Source organism: Manduca sexta, chromosome 28 (assembly GCF_014839805.1).
Source record: "Manduca sexta isolate Smith_Timp_Sample1 chromosome 28, JHU_Msex_v1.0, whole genome shotgun sequence".
NCBI classification, from domain to species: Eukaryota; Metazoa; Arthropoda; class Insecta; order Lepidoptera; family Sphingidae; genus Manduca; species Manduca sexta.
The window spans coordinates 1,995,980-2,017,949 of NC_051142.1; the positions used below are offsets into that span (position 1 = coordinate 1,995,980).

General features: G+C 36.2%; 1 protein-coding gene across 1 annotated transcript; it reads left to right on the plus strand.

The window, feature by feature from the left end:
* Window positions 1-6,924: 6,924 nt before the first annotated feature.
* LOC115448396 (nose resistant to fluoxetine protein 6) lies at window positions 6,925-20,866 on the plus strand. The gene is made up of 15 exons (XM_037444660.1): window positions 6,925-6,931; window positions 7,217-7,336; window positions 12,507-12,640; window positions 13,017-13,189; window positions 14,556-14,728; window positions 14,897-15,007; window positions 15,321-15,481; window positions 16,067-16,167; window positions 16,528-16,659; window positions 16,968-17,133; window positions 17,545-17,624; window positions 17,822-18,047; window positions 18,435-18,609; window positions 19,225-19,367; window positions 19,712-20,866. Exons 1-15 carry the CDS (start codon window positions 6,925-6,927, stop codon window positions 19,838-19,840), a joined length of 2,031 nt encoding a protein of 676 aa, XP_037300557.1. The 3' UTR covers window positions 19,841-20,866.
* The last annotated feature ends 1,104 nt before the right edge of the window (window positions 20,867-21,970 follow it).

The window sequence follows — 21,970 nt, forward strand, 5'->3', positions numbered from 1 at the left end:
TTTATACTACAAAAAGACATATATGAAAGACCTGAAACAGTGCTCTAAGTTCTAACATACCCAGAATATAATCTCATTAGTAGGTACTACAGCATTAAGTCGTAGGGTTAGGGTATACTACACTAGTGCACCAGTAGGTTACAAACCCCTATTTTTCTGTCCAACATGGCGAAGATCATTTAATTTCAGTAGTATATCTAACACAATGTTATATTTCCTACAACTAATTCTCCGCGGTCAATGCTTTTCATATTTGTCTGTTTCATTCATGCCTACAATTTTGAACTAACAATAAAAATATGGCCATAGTGAAAGTCGTCAAGGACCAGGGTCTATGCCCTGTACCGTACTCTCATCAGAGCATAAACGCTCTTATTACAATTGTGTTAGTCGCGTTATTCCCACAACAGAGCATGTTAACATAGCGTATTAGCAATGATTTGTGTAATTTGAAATATAATAGCTTTCTTTTGGTTTCATGGAAAGGTGACATAACGTCATACTCACAGGGCATTTGAATGCTTGGGAAAAAGCAAATCTCTAACCATTACAAAATTCTTCTAATTCCCCCTACTCTTCTCCTCTAACGTCATATTGTGTAGGTGTAACAAGTTTTTAGGCGTATTGCAGAAACATAGTGAATTGAATTGTGTGCTTAGATCTCCAGAATTATACCTTACTGAATTTAAATCAACTGACTGCTCGTCGGAACGATCCGACAGGCTTCTCATCAAATCCACAGTCCGTTCCTAAATCACCAAAACTATGTCATCGTACTTTACTGATACACTTGCTGACGATCAGTCAAAAGGACTCACGAGGCTTTTAATCATACACGATCTCTATAGGGTCAATATATCCACCAGTAGACCATTAGTCTAGAACTAGAACAGCCACGACCTGAACCCTTCACCGTAATTACAGCCTACACACTGATGAGTTGAAGTTAACTGTGCCATTTGTGTATTCCGGTGTTTTTGCTCGCGATAGAAAGCACTTACGATGCCAAGTTCCGCGTCTCTTCCCTCTTACATCAGCTGACATTAGCTGTCCGCGCTGTTCATTCATAAAGTCTGCGATCATTAAGTTATGAGTTACATACTGATAAAATGTTTAGTTTCCTATCCTATAGCAAGAATGTGACTTGATTTTATGTTACGGAACGAGTAGTCCAAATGTTAGCCCACGAAAAACGTCGCGTCACTAACAATTGCGATAATTATAATTACAGGCCTGTCTCATTGGTTGTATTTATTTAGAATGTCAATTGATTCGGAAACATCTTTGTCCACGATAAACAAGACTTCTGTACTAGTATAGTTATCAATGCATTTCCTTAAATAATATTAAAATATATATACAAAGCTTACCTAAAATGTTACAATGTTTACTGCATAATAAACTTACGTTAAATTTCATAGCAATCATGTTAAATTGATCACAATCAGACGACAATAAAATTTAATTTCCTTAAACTAAAATTGTTTCTAAACCTTCATTAACTTTCTCCACTCGTAATGTCCTATGCGGATATGAACCAGTAATAGTACAGTAATCTACTCATCAAACAACCCAACCGTGAAAACACACGGCATAATTTCAAAAGGACGTCCACAGATAGGTTACCTAAATAATATATAAAGAATATTTAACACCTACTTTAACCTTTTTCATATAAAATATGTCAAAACCATACATGAGCATTCTAAAAATACATGCTAGGACAGAAATATTTCTTCTTATCTACTCGAAAGTGAAATTCCCCAAAGCTGAGTAGGCTTGGCCGCTCGGTATCGTAAAATGTCCCGGGATTCGAAACATATTTGTTTTTGTTCATTTTCGGTGGCGCCTTCCGGCAAGGGTCAGTGATCCCTCGACAAATATTAAATAGACTCACATTCCTTAAACTTTTCTTATTATATTTTATGTCCAATGTGGGCAATACAAGAACAAACAATTTTTTATAGCTATATTGGGGTTTTATTATTTAACTTAGCTTGTAACAAAGGTCAAGTTTTTTTATAGCAGATAAAAGACACACCACTGTGGATTTGTGACATTAATATTAAATACTTTAATGGTCATTAAGGAAAAGCTATCAGAAAGCCACTGCACATTTAATCTTATCTAACCAGGGACTCAAATTCCGCGGCTATCGACCTACGCACTAAACCACCTGTATATGAATATGATAACATATCAGATATGGTGTGGAGTCCGCGTCGTCCGCTGTACGCACGAGCGGAGAAAGTGCGTCCCAGCGGCAGCGCTGCGCTTGCGCAACACGCTCGCCGCTTGTTATGACGACTTGCGGCGCAAGCCATAGACTATATGTCCGAATGTTATATTAATTTTCTTTGGCCTTCGGGGAACTTGTTTTAATAAATTCGCCATAGTAACTAATCAATACAGGAAACATTAAAACATTTCTTTAAATTTGCTGTATATCAATATTATCAATATAATAATTACCTATATAATTCGTGTTACGTCGTTATAGGCCTAACATTACCTTGCTCGTGTTCTATTAAATAGTTGCTTGTAAGTCCCAGTGACCTAATAATGATCAATCAAAGGCGGTAAAACGTTTACCACTTTTCTGATTCCTAGTTAACAACGACCACTTCAAACACAGGACTTTGGAAACAACAAATAAAATCAAAACCAATCGCTTACACCTCGCACCGCATACCATGTCTATGTGGTTGGGTCTTAATGCCAGCTGGTCGCCCCCTATGGCGTGCTAGCGAAATGATACTCTCACGCTTGGCACATTAATGCGACGTAATGAATATTTATTAGCTAATCATTATATTAAAGAAACGTTGCAAAAATATATTTCGGATTTACAATCCTATGAATAGAGAAATCAGAGTGGCCATGCCTAAAAAAGAAAGCAACGAAGTTCAAAAATAAGATATTACTTTATACCTCACGAAGTTTGCAAGATAAATTATTATAATGATACTTGTTTTATAAAGTTTTTAGGTTTTCATTTGGAAAAACTAACTTCCAAAAGTAGTCTGCTTCTGAATGAATGAAAAGCATAATAATAAACAGATTGTCAAATAAATAGTATAATTTGATTGTTATGATGCGATAGGGGACACGTAGCGTGTTGCGTCACCGACGGGCACATTAAATAACCAGCACGCGCCACTCTTGACCCACCTGAGCCATTGGGACATGATTAGCACACTTCCACCGCGGACGCATTCGTGCATTAGGAAGTGATTTCCGTGGGCAACAGGTTAGTGGACAATATATCAATTAGTAAACATTATTCACTAAGTCATTGATATTACGTTAGAATTATAATATGTATATTGGGTTTCAAAGAAGCCGGCATAATTGTGTCGACTACCGAGGGGTAATTATGTCTTGTCAGTCGACACTTTCTCTCTGTATCCTTATCATCAGGTGAAGTGAGGTCCTTTGCTGTGCCTGAATATAAAACATCATTGTATTCATAAAGCCTTTTACAGAGCGACATAATCTGAGGTTTTCTTTATGTTTCATTAATATATACTTCGCAGCAACTTTCTTATATTGGCATGCATTATATTATTATTATTTTATCTAGGTGTCAGAATAAAAATGAGCTTTCTTTGAGAGATAAAATGATAATTTCTTGTTCAAGTTTTGAACGTGATATTAACAGCGTATTTACGAAAAAAAACTATATTTCGAAATCATAGTAAACACATCATTTGTGCTAGATGCGTGTCCTTACGCGTTTAGAAATATACTTCCTTCTTTCGTGTAAATTGTACAAATCTGTAAATAAGTGCATTTCACAAGTGCATATTGCAATCCCGTGCGGATTCGCATACGGCGCAGCCGCGGATCGTGAGACTTGCGCAGACGCACGGGTAATGACCGTTGCGTAACACGCGTTTATGATTTGCATCTACTTGTCTTTCCTTAAAAGGTTAAGAGATTGTAAAATAACATTAGGGTTAAAATTTAATTAACCACATAATATTATAAGACACTGTTTAAATTTTTGGAGGTCAAAACAATCCCTTTCTTCCCTGTTTCTTAATCCTTTAAATCCGGCAATGCATCAGAATATTTAGTGTTTCTGGTATTATAATATATGCGGTAAATATAATTAAACAACATGTCTCGATCCACTCATTCTTTTGCTACAAAAAATAGGTAACTTATCGATCGACATCTTTAAGATTTCGACTAATAAAAACTTAGGATGATGCGAAGCGACTCGTAAACAACGGTAACAAAAACACTGAATTATGAAGTATGAATTTTTAAAAATGATTTTTAATTTAACGAGAGTTATTGTAACTTGACCTCATAAATATCGAAGCGAACAAGGTTGCCCACTCACAAGCGAAGGCCTTTGGGAATTTAAAACGTTCCCTTAATAGATTATTGAACTCTCAGTAAACCTTGTCAGATTCAGTGTACACTGTACACATCATACTGAAGCCATCTTCGATAATATAAAAGCGTGATATTTTTAACCGTGGCCTAAAATTACACTTTTAAATTTAAGATGATATTTGATGGCCTCAGTGGTGCAACGTGCAATAAAGTGAAACTAGAGGTCACGTGTTCGATTTAAACAGAGATAAATAATCTATGGCCAACTAACACTTATTTTGGGTCTCTGTGTTGTTGCAAATTTCTATGTAGTTATGACATAAGACACTTACAATTGTGTGTAAAAATTGTCTTGTGTAAATAATCGCTGAAAGCTCTGCGATTCTTGGTTAAACTAATTCATCGGTAGTCTAGGGCTAAAGGGGTCGGAAAGAGTAACCGATTGTAGCCGCTGGAACCAGCAAAGCAACTTACCTACCAAAAAGTTAAAATTGCCCAGGCCTCGCATCGGTTAAGGGTGATACTGCACTTATTGCATTTCTATTTTAATTTCGTCTCTCTCTGAACAAAATCACAAAGTATTCTCGTTTTCAATTATTATATAACTTGATTACTTACTAATCGTGGAACTTTGTGTAGGTATAGAAATATTTATAGACGGAAATGCAATTTTATATGATATTACGTCATTTCTGTTTGCGGTGACAGGCCTCAGGTTATTTTCGAACTCTTACTGAATATCAACCTTCGTTTTATTCCGTTCGAAATGCACCTAAAAAGTTAACTTCAATATACCTCTGTTTTAACAACTCCTTAACATTTTAATATTAAAACTTATTTATTATGTACAATCCTTATTATTATATGTACGTATTCGTTATTTTATTAGTTTAACGTATTTTACCGTTTTTATTTACACGCATTCATGTCCATTCGATACAAATATATTTGAAACAAGGAGCGTCTATATTCGATTAACTTTTAAATAACTAAATATTATAATTACTTTTTTCTTAAAATAAATATTATGAAAAATCACATTTTCAATACCTAATTATGTGAAATCAAATAACCCTCATAAGGCAATTGTGGTAGAAACATCACAATACATAAAATAGGGCTAGTGATACTTAAGGTGTTCTTTCTAAGTTCTCTATAAACACCACGAACGCTGCTAAACACCTAATAAATAATAATAATCGGTTAGTAAGGCAGGTGTAAAGGCCCAGTCACGAGTGGCCACTGCGCTGCATTACAAAGGGCTGTACACAGAACGGTACCGACCGGCTAACTGAGTCAAGGTAACGCGGGTCAATGAACCACAATCAAATCGCTTTTTATACATATTTGTAATATGAAATTAATGTTAGTAGCTGTATTACTTATTCAAGCCAAGAGCAGCTAGCCGCTAGATAGTAACCGCCAGAACTGCTCACACACGGTACTTTAATTACAAAGCACTAAATGTCATTTTACTACACTCCTCACCCTTAAGAGACAACTCTTATAAAGCGCAATGACTACGCGCTTCAAACAAAAACACGATAGCAATTCCACCCTATTCTTGGCCAATACAATCATATACAGACACACGATCGTCTGCCTTCGTACCATTTTTTTACATGTCATACGTTTATTAGCCTCACAAGGGTCGGCTTATACAAACACACAAGATTTGGGTGAGCGCTTTAGGCGCTCGCAACCCTTTAAAATTAACATACTGAGAACAAACCACGGGTTCCGAACCTCGGCTGAGCACGGCCACCGGAAGGTAATGAGACATCAACGATTACAAGCTTCGTACCAAAAATATTTTTGTACTGCGAATTCATTGTATATTGGATATTTAGTGATGCACTGCACGTTTTAAAATGCATTTCGTATGCATCTTGACAAGATCAACATCTCGTTCGCGACAGTGATATTCAGATTTGATAATCCGCTGAATTTGTTTTATCAGTTTCGCGGAAATATTTCGTATTTTTTTACATGTTTTTTTTATTTCCTCCATTCACTTATTATTTACGTAAAACCATTCAATAATGTTAAGAAAATTACCAGAAATAATATGACTCTTAATTTAATCACTAATTGTGTCCGTTTAAATTGTATGTTAAGCCAACGACTGTAGGATAGTTGTATGCAGTCACAATTTAGTTAGTTTCGTCTAGTGCACAATATAATAAATTCATTATAATTAGGTTGATTGATTATAATTTATTATGTTCTTCCGCAGATTACTTATTTCGAAACAACCTACCTCTTTATAATCAGTGTAAATATTATAATGTTAAAATTTTCAATTGAATGTACTACGCGTAATTACATGCTCCTCTTTAATTCCTACGTCACATTGCTTATTTTGAGACATTTCGTTGATAAATCACCGAAGTCTACGTCCAGCCATGACATTATTACTTTAATGTATTTTCACGCGTCGAAAAATGCTGCAATCAATAATTCCCATTATAAACACTTATTAAAGGGAACCACGTTTCCGTACAAAGGAGCAGGAAGTCTCTATTAGGTCGTTATTTTAACCGATTTAAGGCATTCATGATAAGTCATATTTGATTTATGAACGGTAAAATTTTGATGATATTCTTGCAGGTGAATGGCCGGGATGAATGAAAACCTTGGCTGAATACCTACCTATATCTTTTCTTTATTGCCTTTGTTGATTCAATTTAATTTTTTTTTTTTTTTTAAAGAGGCGAGGACCTCTTTGCTTCAATACAAATTTATAAAACAACCATGTAATTAAATAAAAGAAAATGTTAATCTATGTTTATACCTCTTATGTTCATACCCCTAGACTTCAATAAACTTAAAAAGATTTATTCGTATTAACATAACTATTGTTCCACAGTGGAGGACGCGAGTGGCCGCTACACGTCAATGTTCTACTGGGGCAACAACTACTGGACCGGCTCCGCGGAGCTCTGCCAGATCCTTAACGAACAACACACACCATTAAAGAACCGAAACAGTAAGTTATTGAATTTAACCATCCGACATAATTATACCTTAAAAGCACAAATAAAAAGTTCAGACACCCTGCCCCAATAGTTAGGTAAAACTAAATATATTGCACGCAAACTCTCCCGAGCACATATCTCATTAGTGATGGAAAGAGCCTATCGCCGTTTCGACCTGAAAATTATTTCAAAAGCTCACTGTTGACAATCTAAGTACCCATACTTTTACTAGATTATTGAGGTGGCAATCCAAATGGCTGCACATAATTCCTTCCCATGATGACTGTAATAGAAATTAAGATCTTTGCCTTCGACATTAATACACACATCATATAGGACTCTTGTTTTCTATCTGGAAGTCATAACTAGAGCCTTATAATTTACTAGCAAACTACCCTGGTCCAAACACCAAGACATATACTTAAATACCATTTATAAAACTCGTATTATATGCAATGGTTTTGTAAGCGAATGCCTGTTATGCTCGCGATACGAGGCGACGCGAGTCGCGACGCATGCTCTGTTTATTCAGACCACCTTCTAATCTCAAGGTTTAAAGTGTCAGTTAATGCTAAACCCAATTATTTTAATAATTACTGTATAATTTTAAATAATTCTGAAGTTGAATAATGCCACTTTTGCCTCTAAATATGTATTCTACAACGCCTCTTGTCATCATATTTTAATTTTCTTTCTTTTCTAGTGCAAAAACATTGTTTATTATTTTGACACGAAAAAATTACCCTGCAGTTCATAGTAAGTGATATGGACTCCAAATATAATGTCGGTCAACGAAACTACTTGAATTTCATCATTACAGACACAGCACTAAGAACATAGAGTGGACATAATTTTGCCATTTGTTTTTCATGTAAGTGATTAACGCTTGCTTAATGTTTGCGCGTTTGTAACGCGTCCAACATCACTCGAAAATGTATTTCGCCTCAATTTTAACTAAGTCGTCGTATTCAGTAGCATGAGAATGTAAAATAAAATATTATTTTAAACGTACAGTCATTTATCTAACACGCATTGTCTGGGACATAGTATCTCCTCTGACAGCCATTCTAAGATTGACGTTAGCCAAGCGGCCGTTCGTAAAAACTAAGAAAAATCTTATGTGCAACATACTTGAAAAAGTGTGTTACGTCGAGCCCTCATTGAAGTAGGGAATAAAGCAGATGGAATAGGAAGATGTAGTGTATGTTTCGTCTACTGAATGTGTAGATTAGACCAGGTTGATACACAGACCAATTTACATTTGTAACTAATTATTATATTTAAGAAAATACAGTGTGTTTATACTAAATCCCTTTGGTAATATAATTAGTGTATAACTCATGTTAAGTGTCAAACATAATAATACTTAGTACACCAAAATTCGTGACAGAAATTACTTTACAAGTTAGGATTAGAATCTTTAGTAGATATTAGAATACCAAAGAAATTATAAGGTTATTGAAATTTTTAAAGCAACCTATAATTTTATGCCTAGATTTTATGCCGTAGATACGATTCAATGCCTTACGTAAAATTCTTTTTTTTTTCCGGAAAAAAATCGCGTTATCTCTGCCACTACATAGTGGGTGAGTGGAACAGTTATGTTGGTTTTACCGGTCTTACGGATCAATTACGACACTACGAAGTATAGTATCATTCGAGCGAGCACTGAACCAAGTCCCTATCCCTATATGCCCTACACGGGTAAACTAACCAAAACTCACGATGATCTTCATCGGCGCATACGGGGCGGCCCCGGGGTATCTCATTGCACTCAGAACTGGAACCTTCTCTTAGGTATATTACCCTGAGATAATGAGTACTCTTTACAGTATATTGCTATATCATATTTTTACCTAACTACGGGGAAACGAGGAAGGGTATTATGAAGACTAACATAAAAAAATTGTTAAGGAGACCGATTCGTCGCATCATTGTTTTGAGTAAAAACACTAACTAAATAGCTAAACTATAGGCTATACATCAATCGCTGTTAAGTTGCCTAAGCGAAATAAACATTTATTTAAGTTTTTCGATGCCATAATCTCGTAAGAATTTTATATTATGTGCTTTTAATCCGTAATCACTTTGGATAAGGAAGGAACAAATCATATTTAGTCAGTACTAAATATGATTTATTCCTTCCTACTTATTTCATCAGCGATTCATTCGACATTGTTAGCTACTACCAATGTGTCCTCGTCTACTGATACAGTCGCATATTTACTTCCACCCCCTTATCATTCCGTGACTGCTTTCAATAATTTCGCCATCGTTACAATTTGGTGCAACTATTCGCAATTTAGTTGCAAGAGTAATTTTAATATGAAGTAACGTATCTCACTGATGTAGTGGGCTTCAAACCTGGTGAGATGGAGAATTCTATTTCGAAGCGAAACTTGCTTGTCCGTCGAAGTTAGGATAGTGTTCAATAGGATTTACTTTTAGACAGATTACCTTTACAATATTTCTTATTCATCACTAATTATTGTAACGATACAAGAGGCAGGAGTTACGATGCTTTCTACAATAATTAACGCTAACGTTATGTATGAGTATCACATATCCTAGCGATAGACTTACCGTAAAGATATGTCTTTTCTCTTATCTGGTCTTCTGTTCGTCCAAGGCCCAAGGTCGGTTGAACGATATATGCAATTTTATCAAAAGTGGCCGCAATAGACTCTATAATAATGTCGCACGAATGTGAATCCTAAAGGAATTTTACCGGCCGGCCATTATAGCCTGACCACTTTAGTTTATCGTATACACAAGTCTATCATAATCTTAGGCTCGTTTCCAACAGAGCTTGGTTGAAAAATTTACTCACACATAAATAGATAAATGCGCCTTATTCCATTACACAACGGGTATATAGTTGGCAATCATATGTAGTTATTGCGTCTCTGCTTACCCCATAGAGGCGTGACTGCGTGTTATGTAATGCACGGTGTTCGCGTGGCGCTCTGTTTGTGAAACTAAAAGCAGAAAAGCTGGTTTGATATCGCCGGTATTGCACGCGTTATATAACACTCGTAATCCTAATTGCGGTACGAAAGCCAATTAAATATTGGGTAGTTGGCTAGAATGTCGGTGTGGAGTTCATACCAAAATAGACTGTATGCACATGTCATCTAATAACTGACTGATACTTTCCACATTACGTTGTATTAAAATGAACTTTTCGAAGCCGGCACAATTGTATCGACTCGTATTGAATAATCGTCCCTCATCAATCAATACTCTACCTAGACTCTACTTACCATCAAGTGTATTGACGTAACAGCGCCTACTACGTAGAAATAAACGGGTACAGTTTAAACCCGACTGGATTCCGACCACAGTATAGGTGGTGAAAACTCTTGTTACTAGATCGATCTAATGACACATTATTATTGTAACAGCCAGCTAAATTGAAACCCAAGCTTTATCAATGCTACCAACAAACTCACAGTTAATTAATTTCACGCTGTCAATTGACAAATCTGGCAATTAATATGATCGTTGGATTCATTAAACACATACTTTAAAAATCCGTCACAACGCAACATCCACATTACAAAATAGTGATATAACTAATAACGCTCTAAGAACCCGAAACCGCGACACATCCGCAATTCTCCAACAACCACTAGGTCAAGGGGTCCGATGGTAGACTTACTTAATCGCGTCACTTTCTACCGCCGGCCTCGACTCGACCTTGCCCACTGTTTCGGCTTGAAACAACAGTAATAAGTGTGTTGGTAACCACCCACTAGGGACATGAAATGTTATAGTTCATTGGTAGTTCTATAAAAATATTGTATAATTAATACCAGTTATAATTAACGTACTTTTAAAATTTTAGTTAATTAATTTTCAATAATACCGAGTTGGTGCGCGCGTTGATATCTTTTGTATGGCGATTACGATTCATAAGAGTTACATTGCGTGATTCTGCACAAAGAATGTTTATGTATTATTACAATTTTTTTTTTGTTTGTTAAGTTATAATCGTAACATAAATCGATTCATATTATGAGTATAACATAAGAAACGGTTCTGTTTTTATTCTGTAATTTCAATATACTGATTTAGAAATGTATTACAATGCCCTTCTTATCTATATACTATTATATAAAGCTGATGAAGAGTTTGTTCGTTTATTTGTTTGTTTGTTTGAACGCGCTAATCTCAGGAACTACCGGTCCAAACTGAAAAATTCTTTTTGCGTTGGATAGCCCTTTGTTCGTGGAGTGCTATAGGCTATATATCATCACGCTATGACCAATAGGAGCGGAGCAGTAATGGCTAATCTAAGGAACTACCGGTTTGAACTGAAAAAATCTTTTTGTGTTGGATAGCCCTTTGTTCCTGGAGTGCTATAAGCTATATATCATCACGCTATGACCAATAGGAGCGGAGCAGTAATGAAACATGTTGCAAAAACGGGGAAAAATTATTAGTTTTGAGAGCTTCCGTTGCGTGCGCTGCGTAAACGGTTAAAGTTATGCAACAATAATGTATGACGGGTTTGTTCTTCTTAAAAAGTTCTAAAAAATATATTACAAAACAAAGTCCCTCGCTGCATCTGTCTGCCTGAACGTGTTAAACTCAAAAACTACCCAACGTATTAAGATGAAATTTTGTATGGAGACAGTTTGAGACCCTGGGAAGAACATAGGCTCCCGGGAAACTACTACTTTTATAACGGAAAACTTTAGGCTGAAAAGCTTTTTAACGCGGGCGGAGCCGCGGGCAAAAGCTAGTATTTAATAATACCAGTATAAAAGTTTATATTCTACTATAAAACGAGGTTAACTGCTGTAGAATATATTATAAAAGTGGAACGAAACTTACAGTTTAAAAATTTTACGTAATTGAAAATAACTTAATTTTGTTAACTTAAAATTTGATTCACTTAAATTGAATTAGCTTAGAAATATCTGTAGAGTTTATTGTAACGCAATCTCTATAAATACCACAATCACCTACATGTCTATAGGTATATATATCGCTACATCGCATCGCACATACACCATCTATATGTCTATAGGTATATATATCGCTCATAGGTCCCGGGTGCGAGACCCGAGTCAACGATATTAAGTATTTTGCTCAGTAAGTTATACCTAAGCCAGTTACACTATGGAAATGACAGTTTATATTAATCAATGCTTAAGAAATATATTTTGTTTTCAGAAAGCAGCGGATCGCAGATCTTCAGCGAGTGGCGGCAGGATGTGTCCATGACTGGGTACGGGCCGCCATTCGAGACCGCGTTCTACACTGTGCGCGTCACCGTCACTACAGACATGCATGATGTCGTCAAGACTGTACGTATTTAATAAACCAATATTACAACATTACGATGGAACAGCGCTATATTAATTTACAAGGGACAGACCAACCAGGATGATAGCGGTGCATTAAAACCATTGTCAAATGCACGCTGCTGCGTCTTAGACAGTCTCAGTAAACATGTAACAATTTCTCATCATAGTATTTTTTCAGAAAATTATGTAAGGCGCCTTATAGTAAACAAACAAAATAACATGCAATATTGTTCCTTCCGACACGAAATCGATCACGTTTTAATGTTAATGGCAGTAGTACTAAACACTTGAATATCCACAAAAATTATATCTCCCGATCATCGATTATTATACTGACTAGCTCAATAGTTTCTAATTAATCCATATTACATTCTAGCGCCGAACGCTCCACCTAGGCCTCTGTCTACCCCGCTCATGCACCCGTGAAGCTGTGACCGCACTGGTGGACAGGGCCCGAGGACCTTTACTAAAGCACACAGTGGTGGCAGTGCGAATGCCTCTCCGCGGCACCTACTCCTACATCGAAGATCCTACCTTCCAAGTGTTGATGTAAGTAATGCTATAATGCTGAGCGATTACCGCGCTATATTATAGAAATAAACGCTGGCACCAAAAGTGAAATCACATAATATACACTCATATGTTTTGCAACTAATAATCATATTGTAACACGAATAACGTAATGTTAGGTAACACAAAATAAATATGTGGTATTATGTTTTCGGAGGTCAAAAATGCAGTATAGTTTGCGTAACTGTGCGAAGGTCATCTAACTAGAAGTTAGCCTCAACCGTCACTCTAACGTCTAATTATAGGGTATATTTTGGTTAAAAAGGACATCGAGTAATTTCTAAATATACCTACGTAATATAAACTTCACTTATATCACGACCAAAGTAGTAGCTTTGCCATGTCAGGAATAAAACTCTTTAAACAAATTAAATATCATTTTCAAGAACTACCCAAGTTTAGAACATATACCGTCTTATCATTCTTTTCGTCTTATAGTGGCTATAGTGTTTTATGCTGCTGCATGGTTTATATAAGACTACGCAAGGTCAAATATTATAGAGCAACGATAATGCAACTATTATAATTATATGTTTATAATCCAACTTACAGATTTTAAGCAAATATTTAACACAACAGTTCTTCAAGAACACGTAGTACATCAACAATTTCAATCAATATGGAAATTATTTTGCCGAACTGCAATTTTATCTAAAGAGAACATAAATATAAAAATTACGGTACTATCAACAAGTTATAGTAACACGTGCAGCGATGCCTAAATCGTACTAATAGAAAACAAAACACATTACGAAACGTCGATATTATTCAGGTCGCAATATTTTAGCTATAAAAGTACATCACGAAATTCCCCCGTGGGTGTATACGAAATGTTGTCGTGGTCTCGTTTCGAAATCAACTGTGTTAATTCGGATATTACCATATTTATCAGTCATGTTTATTTTACATGTAAAATGTATGTTTACGCTTAAAATAGGTTTCATTGATCGCAAGTGGTTCGGCTTGTAAATTATGTTTTGAACAGAGCATGTCACCCAGAGCCTTTACATTTTTCATATTGTCAAATAAATACATTGGATACAATATCCTTCAAAGTAGAAGATAAGGCAAGTCTGTATTTCTACTGGCAAATAATGCCTATACATTATTTGTCAACAGAAATAGTAAAGGCGGTGGTCCCACGTCTATCAAATACTTCATACGATATTTATAGTTAGTATCCATTGAGTACATAGATACCTAGCACCTATTACCACCAGATACAATTATTTCATAGATAGCCGATAAGATTACTTACTATACTTACTTTCTTTTCTAGCTTGTGCCTAATGAATGAATTTTTCCGATGTACATAGTAGATAACAAATATACAACTTTATTTCAGGGGTGTATGTTGCTTCGTAACAATACTGCTGATCTCCGCAACTGCGTATGACGTGCGCATTGCTCGCGACGTGCGCAGGCGCAGGCGGCGCGCGGTCAACCTATCTAACACCGGCGCCAGAAGCGACCTGAAGCTCGACCTAAATGGACTCGATGATATCACCGTCGCCAATGGTAAATGTTGCGTATTGACTTCTTTTTCATTATTTGGAAATATAATGTTTTTTTAATCATATATTATTACATTAAGGCCCAAAAGTTCCCTCCACACCAGAACTCCGGAGCTATGGGATGAAAGTGGATTTTCCTGATTTATGGTATCTGATCGTGGTTTTTTTCTAGGAAAGACGATATACAACGTGAACAACAACCTCGCGATCAACAGTACCACGTCGGAAGAGCGCCTTACCGCCGAGACCGCGTCCACCTCCACCGACGAAGAGATTAAACTCAGTCAGTACAATCAATTAAAATATTTTCAACTTTAAAAATCGTGTTGACAAGTAATGACCTTCAAGTAAAAGCTCCGTACGCCTTAAATGGGAGAGGCTATAATGGTCCACTCAATGATATAAAAAATCCGAAACAAAGACTATCTTTAAGAGAAATCAGTTTTTTCATATATTTAGACCAATGCTAGAAAAATAAACATACCGACCACGATAGGTCAATGTTACTGCACTTAATTATTATTTCTGCCTTTTAAAAATCAGTTTCCAATCCTGTATAACCATCAAAAAAACTTTATAGATTTTTTGTATAACAGGCGTATGGTCCCAGCTGCTGCTGTCGTTCTCGATGAAGGCTAACATCCTGCAGATCTTCGACCAGTCGGTGGGCGCGGACACGGTGCCCGTGGTACACGGCCTGCGCACACTCTCCATGGTGTGGGTCATCTTCGGACACACCTGCATTGTAGTGTTCAAGGTGAACTTATCCTCCGATAATTATTAAAAGTGAACATGTCTTCGAACAGCCGATGAATTCTATTTTTATGTTTTAATGCTTGCCAATACTCTGGCTTTTGTGGCTGGAAGTAGTCTGTGTTAGCAGGACAAAGTAGGTATGTATTTTTATACTTTTTAATCAAGACTTGTTGGTTTGAAAAGTACATCATATTATGACGTAGCGTATAATCATTTCTATAAAATTAACATAAATTTGTGAATCTGCCAAACAAATATTGCTTGTATAGTTAACTTAAAAGAAAAATGCTAACATTGCGTTGTATAAAATAATAGACCATCTCCTATCTCTATGCTGAGCTACTACGACTGCACCAGACGGAAATTTGAGGGCAATTTAACATAAAAACATTTAGCAATAAACGTCATGGAGTTAAGTAAGCAATCAGTTTTTGGGCTTGGTATTGTTAACTGTGTGTGTGTGTTTGTTTTTTTTTTCTTTTATACTTTTTTGTTGTATTTATGTGTGTGTAGAGAAATAAATGGTTTAAATGGTAAATGGTTTAAAGTAAGTGGGTACTAATCACTACATTTTGCTGCATTTCAGTACGCGGACAACACTGCGTTAAGAGCTATTTTGGAGAAGAGCTTTTTGTTCCAGCTTATCCTCAGCGCTGTGTACAGTGTTGATACCTTTTTCTGTCTCGGGTCAGTTTATTCGTTTCTTTCTTCAATTATTCAAACTTTTAACTCAATATAGGATGGTCAATTAGATTGCGAAATAATAGGTTTCTTTTATAAACTTTATTAACAGAAGTTTGTCTTGAGCCCCTACTCAACCTTGTGTCGTGGATTTCGTTAACCACCAAGGTCTTTTGTTACTAAGACATCTATTACTCGAATCCAATTTTTGTTTAGACACTAAGCCCGAAAGTGCTTTTTCTCACGGGCGCTGTTGATTCGCTGATTGTTATCTTTAAATCCTTCTATAAAATTGTATTTAAATATTAAAATTGTTACAATATTTAACACACTTTTAAGGGTTATAATAATTTGTTTCCATTCCAGTGGCATGCTAGTAACCTTCTTATACTTCCGTACCAATGCGAAAGGGAAACTGGACGTACTGACCAAGGGCAGGCGAAAGGTCACCTCCAGCGTGCTGCAGTTCCTTGGACTCATGGGCTACAGATTTGCTAGGTGAGTTGTAGACTACGATATGTAGTATACCAGCACAGAAAATTATACGGCACCTCATGGGAAGTGCACTAGTCTTTGGACTGTAGTGCGTATATTTGTATAATGATGTCCAACAAGAGATAACACTGGCTTAGCGTTTTGAAGTGATAATTCGAATAAGAATTAATCAATTCTGAAAAGCTGCACAAAGCTAAATAGTAATTACTGATAGAAATGAACTTCTTTGTTTTTAATTTTCTTATATTATTACCAATTGTCACAGTTAAACTCTATCAACATTCCTTTCCAATAACACTGTACATTTCCAGATTGACAGCACCGTATCTGTTCGTGCTGGGCGTGGTGGAGGTGACGATGAAGTGGTTTGCTTACAACGCTGTATTCGAGCCGCCTGCGATGGATCACGAGACCTGCCCGCACTACTGGTGGAGGAATCTTCTGTACATTAACACTTTGTTCCCAGTGGAACAGATGGTAAGAAAAATGATGTGCTAAAATATGATCATATTCAATGTGGAAGACGTGTTTAGAACCTTTCCAGATACTGCTTACTTCATTTCTAGCGCCAAGTAGCTAAGTTGTATTTCAGTTTGAATGGCAATGCAGTCAATATAACATCTAGTTTCTCAGGATAACGATTAGTATGATTCTACACGATGACGTCTACTCGTCTTATCAGTGTATGAAAATATGAGTTTTAGAACCGACTGTTTTGCTCTGTAGCAAATATTTCAGGAACTACCAACCAAAATCCTCCGTCTGAATATAAAAATACGAGCTAACCTAGTGCATATTATGGAGTCTCTAACTGTATTCAATGGATTAAAAAATATGAAATAGGAAGTTGTTTAAATGTTTTTAAGTAACCTTTGCTCTTATTTCCAGTGCATGTTGTGGAGTTGGTACTTGTCAGACGACACTCAGTTTTACGCAGTCAGTGCAATCCTCCTTATATTATCTACGAGGTAATTTTTTTCTATCTTTCCTAAACAATAATCAAAAATAACTACGACGTTGATCAAATCAAGTTCTATGATAATTTATAACGACGAATACAATTTAAAAAAAAAACGTAATTATCTAGCGCTTTTGCCTTTCGTGTAGATTCATCACTACCAATTCACAACCGAGCCTATCTTCTACTTTAATATTTCCTCCCCAGCCACTTCAAGCTCTCCGTGTCTCTAACCGGCGTATTCTTCTTCTCATCACTTATAACGACCGGCTACGTGTCCTGGAGCAGCGACCATATCCCCAACAGCGAAGACCCATTCACGCAGTTTGACAAGATCTATGACAAACCCTGGACCAGGCTGGGACCGTACCTTGTTGGTATGCTGACAGGCTGGATACTGTTTAAGACCAACTTGAAGATTAGGATGAAGTCGGTAAGTTAATTAAACTTAGTTTGCAATCTGAAGCATCACTATAAGAGGGTCATTTAAGGATATTAAAAAGAAACCCGGATAAACTAAAACCTTCAACCTTAAGCTATTGAAATATGACCATTTCCTCATGAGCTTGTTGAAATCCTAGAATCTTACAAGGCTTCCTAATTGCAAGGAAAGGAATTTATCCAAAATTAAATAATTTCAGTTTTCTAACAAGGGACACACCGAAAAAAGTGCATGTAGGCACATAACCTAATGCTAACTGATCTCTAACACATTTAAACTTCAACAATGCCTCAGAAAACATAAAACCTGTCATTCCACTTGACGAACTTGAGTCTCCAAATACAGCAATTATAGTGTCATATTTTATCTCTTCACCAGATATGGGCGTGGGTGGGCTGGTTGGTATGCGCAGCGATGCTGCTGTTCCTGATCTTCGGGTTGTACAAGACAGAACTGAGCCCGGCGGCGGCGGCCGTGTACTCCGCGCTGTCGCACTCGCTGTGGGCAGCGTGCGTTGGGTGGATCATTATTGCCTGCTCTACTGGACATGGCGGTATGGTATTTTTCTAAATATTATCAGATTATTATTCAGAATCATTTTCGATCGTTAAACTAGTTATTTGATTGATGCAAAGAAACGGCAACCAACCCTTTATTCATTGACGATTATGACTACCAACGATAATGATAACTTTTGAACTGTTTAGAATGCCTCTAATTTCCTCTCACTTCCCTAGCAGTAAACATTTTTTACACGGACACTGCAAACCGACCACATTGCAAGTGATAGTAAGTGGAGTGGGGTCCAATAATTGCTATCCGGCTGGATATAAAATATCGACGGTCCCTATGTATAGTATTGAATCTGCAAAATTGCATTTTGCGAAGGGGCTGTCGATATTTAAACGGTCCTTATTAAAAAGGACTGCATGTATTTAAGACAAAAAGGATCGAAGTGCTTATCGCCATGGTAATATAACACTAAACAAGCGATGTTTATTCCACGGTCCCTACGTAAAGTATTGCATTTGCAATATGCAATTTTGCAGATTCGATACTTTACGTAGGGACCGTCGATATATTTTTCCACCAACGTTATTGAACAGTTCATTAATACACTGATTGATTGGTAATATCTTAACATAATCTAGTTGTGTTTTCATTCCAGGCTGGGTGCGTCCCCTGCTGTCGGCGCCGTTCCTGTACCCGTTCTCGCGCGTGACGTACTGCGCGTACCTCGTGCACCCGGTGGTGCTGCGCTACGTCGCCATGCATCTCACTCACCCCATACATCTGGGCGAGCTGCTTGTGGTGAGTACTATAATACTTACTTATTATACAAGACTATGACAAAGAACGAAAGTATGGGATACTAAGGTCAAATATTAATAGTTTGAATACATTTTTAAAAACATTCAACACAACGTCTTTTTCAAGATAGAGTTACATAATTACCTACACTAGTACATGTCACGAGAACTTTTTATCCTTACCTACTATAATACAAAGATTGATTAAACATAAAGGTTTTTGCTTTCATTTTAGAGCAGTTAAAAAAAACGAACTAGTTGAAAACCCTTAAATAAAAGCTAGTAATAATCATTTAAGAACACAGCAATATTGGACAGTGTTACTAAAGATACTTCTTGTTCCAGTTCGTCCTGTTCCTGGGGTTGACTGTGATGTCGTATTTCTTTGCGTTCGTGATCTCGGTGGCGTTCGAGGCTCCCATCGTCACCATGTTGAAGATCCTCTCGCCGCAGCGGAAGCCGCACCGGGTGTGAGACTGGCGCCGGATTAAAACCCTAGCTTATCGGGGTAGAGCGAGCGAACATGACGATATTTTAGTGTACAACATAGTATTAGAGGGATGCTGATACGATCTACTGTTTATATCATCAATTTCAGTAAGATGTAGTCGACTGTTGTGTTTCGGTAGTAAGTCTGAAGTTTGAATAAATTATTAGATAATCTAAGGCTGTAACCAATTTAACAATAGACTATAACAAAAAGCTGTCGGCTAACCTTCAACAATAAAGAGGCAATTGGAGGAGAAGAACCAATTTTACACGAATTAGTGTCGTTTGTATACCGACTGTATCTTTAAAATCTGTCCAGTAACAAGTTTTCAACTACAAAATGGCGCCAAAAATAAAAGATGGCGTCTCTGTCTTTTTCTCGCTCTACCCCCGGACTACACGATATTACGTACAAAGATTCGTTTGTAAGATTACATTGTGACGATCTCGTCTGAGAGGAAGCGACGTGAGATGTTAGAGTCAGTAGTACTGCATTGACTGTGATCGAAATGGTTGCATAGTTTAATTAAGTGTTTGCATGAACATAGCAACTTTTAGTAGCTGTTACTGACAACCAAAAGTTATGCGTGTGTAAAGCCTTTTAGCTTGGATGAAAATTTGATACTTTATGATACTCAAATAAACTTAAAAGAACTGTTTTATAGAAATGATCGTAGACAAGAGACTATAAACTTGTGTATCGCTTGAATGAAATAAAATAACCGATAATAATCATGACAATGTAGAAAAACAAAGGTATTGTTATAATAGTTTAATGTATATTACACTGTAAATAGATATAATGATATACATAAATGATTATGTAAATAAGTTGTAAATACTATTGTATATTCGACGTAAGGTTTTATTAAATAATTTTTATACGAACAATAAATACAATGTTTCTTTTAACCCTGTATAAAACACGCATGAAATATATGGAAAAATATTCCGCCAATGGGTCCGCTATTGGTGCCCAACGTGGTGTCCATAACATTAGTTGACAAGATCAGTGGCGTAATTACACCGTAATGGTTCCGTGACAAATTGATATAATGATACCTCTCTCAACATGACAAATCTGTATCTATACTATAATTTTCTTCTGGCAACCTTGTATTATTTTTAAGTACGAATAAGTATACACTTAGCCGTGTCTGGCATTTTGCCCGTTATGCTATCCTATAGTTAAGACACTGATCATGATCCATAATAAGAATCAAATAAGGTCAGGTGGGGCAAGTGCGCCGACGGGGTAAGTGCGCCTACCCTAAAAAAATCAAGAATTATTGATGTTATACAATTACCGCAATCTTACATCTATGCTACTAACTGAAATACAGTTCCACTAAAAAACATAAATGGCTACGTTCATTTTAATACGATTTATTCGCCATTTTATTTTATGTGTCATTTAGACCTGTAAACCGAGATAACCCCGTGAAAGATAACATCAAATATTTCAAGATATTTAACATATTTCTGTAAATCAGTTAGGTGAATACATAGTTTAAACCTTTTATTTTAACTTCCTGCCTGAATTTTATTTATATATACTAAAATAAAGGATTTTTTAGCAATGCGAAAAAATGTAACTAAAATTTGTCGAGTAGGGCAAGTGCGCCACAGTTAATAGTCGTATGGCGCACTTGCCCCTGATCCATATATAACCAACCTTTTTTGAGAATAAGTTTTACTAATATGAATTATTATTATTATTAAAATACAGCAAACTTAACAGCAGATTTTTTTGTACTCAAGGTATTTTGTTTTGAACCGACTTAAATAAAAGGGCGTATTAGTTAATTCGTTTTTACAAAAGAAAAACTGAAATACCTTGGTCTAGAGCAACTTTACATGAATAGGTTGCAACTGTTCGATCAGGCACGTTATCTGGATATAATGCAGCTAAAACATATCAAATGTCATAAGGCCAAATTTTAAGTAATTGAGTTATAACGCATTCAAAATTGTTAATTCCTACATTTTTGTATGTTTTTTTTAGTTTTTAGAAATAAAATGGATTTTATATTAGGGCTACCATTTTTTTATTCCAACATATCCGCACACAAAACTCTAACATAGCAAAAAATTATATATAAAAAAAAATCTAAA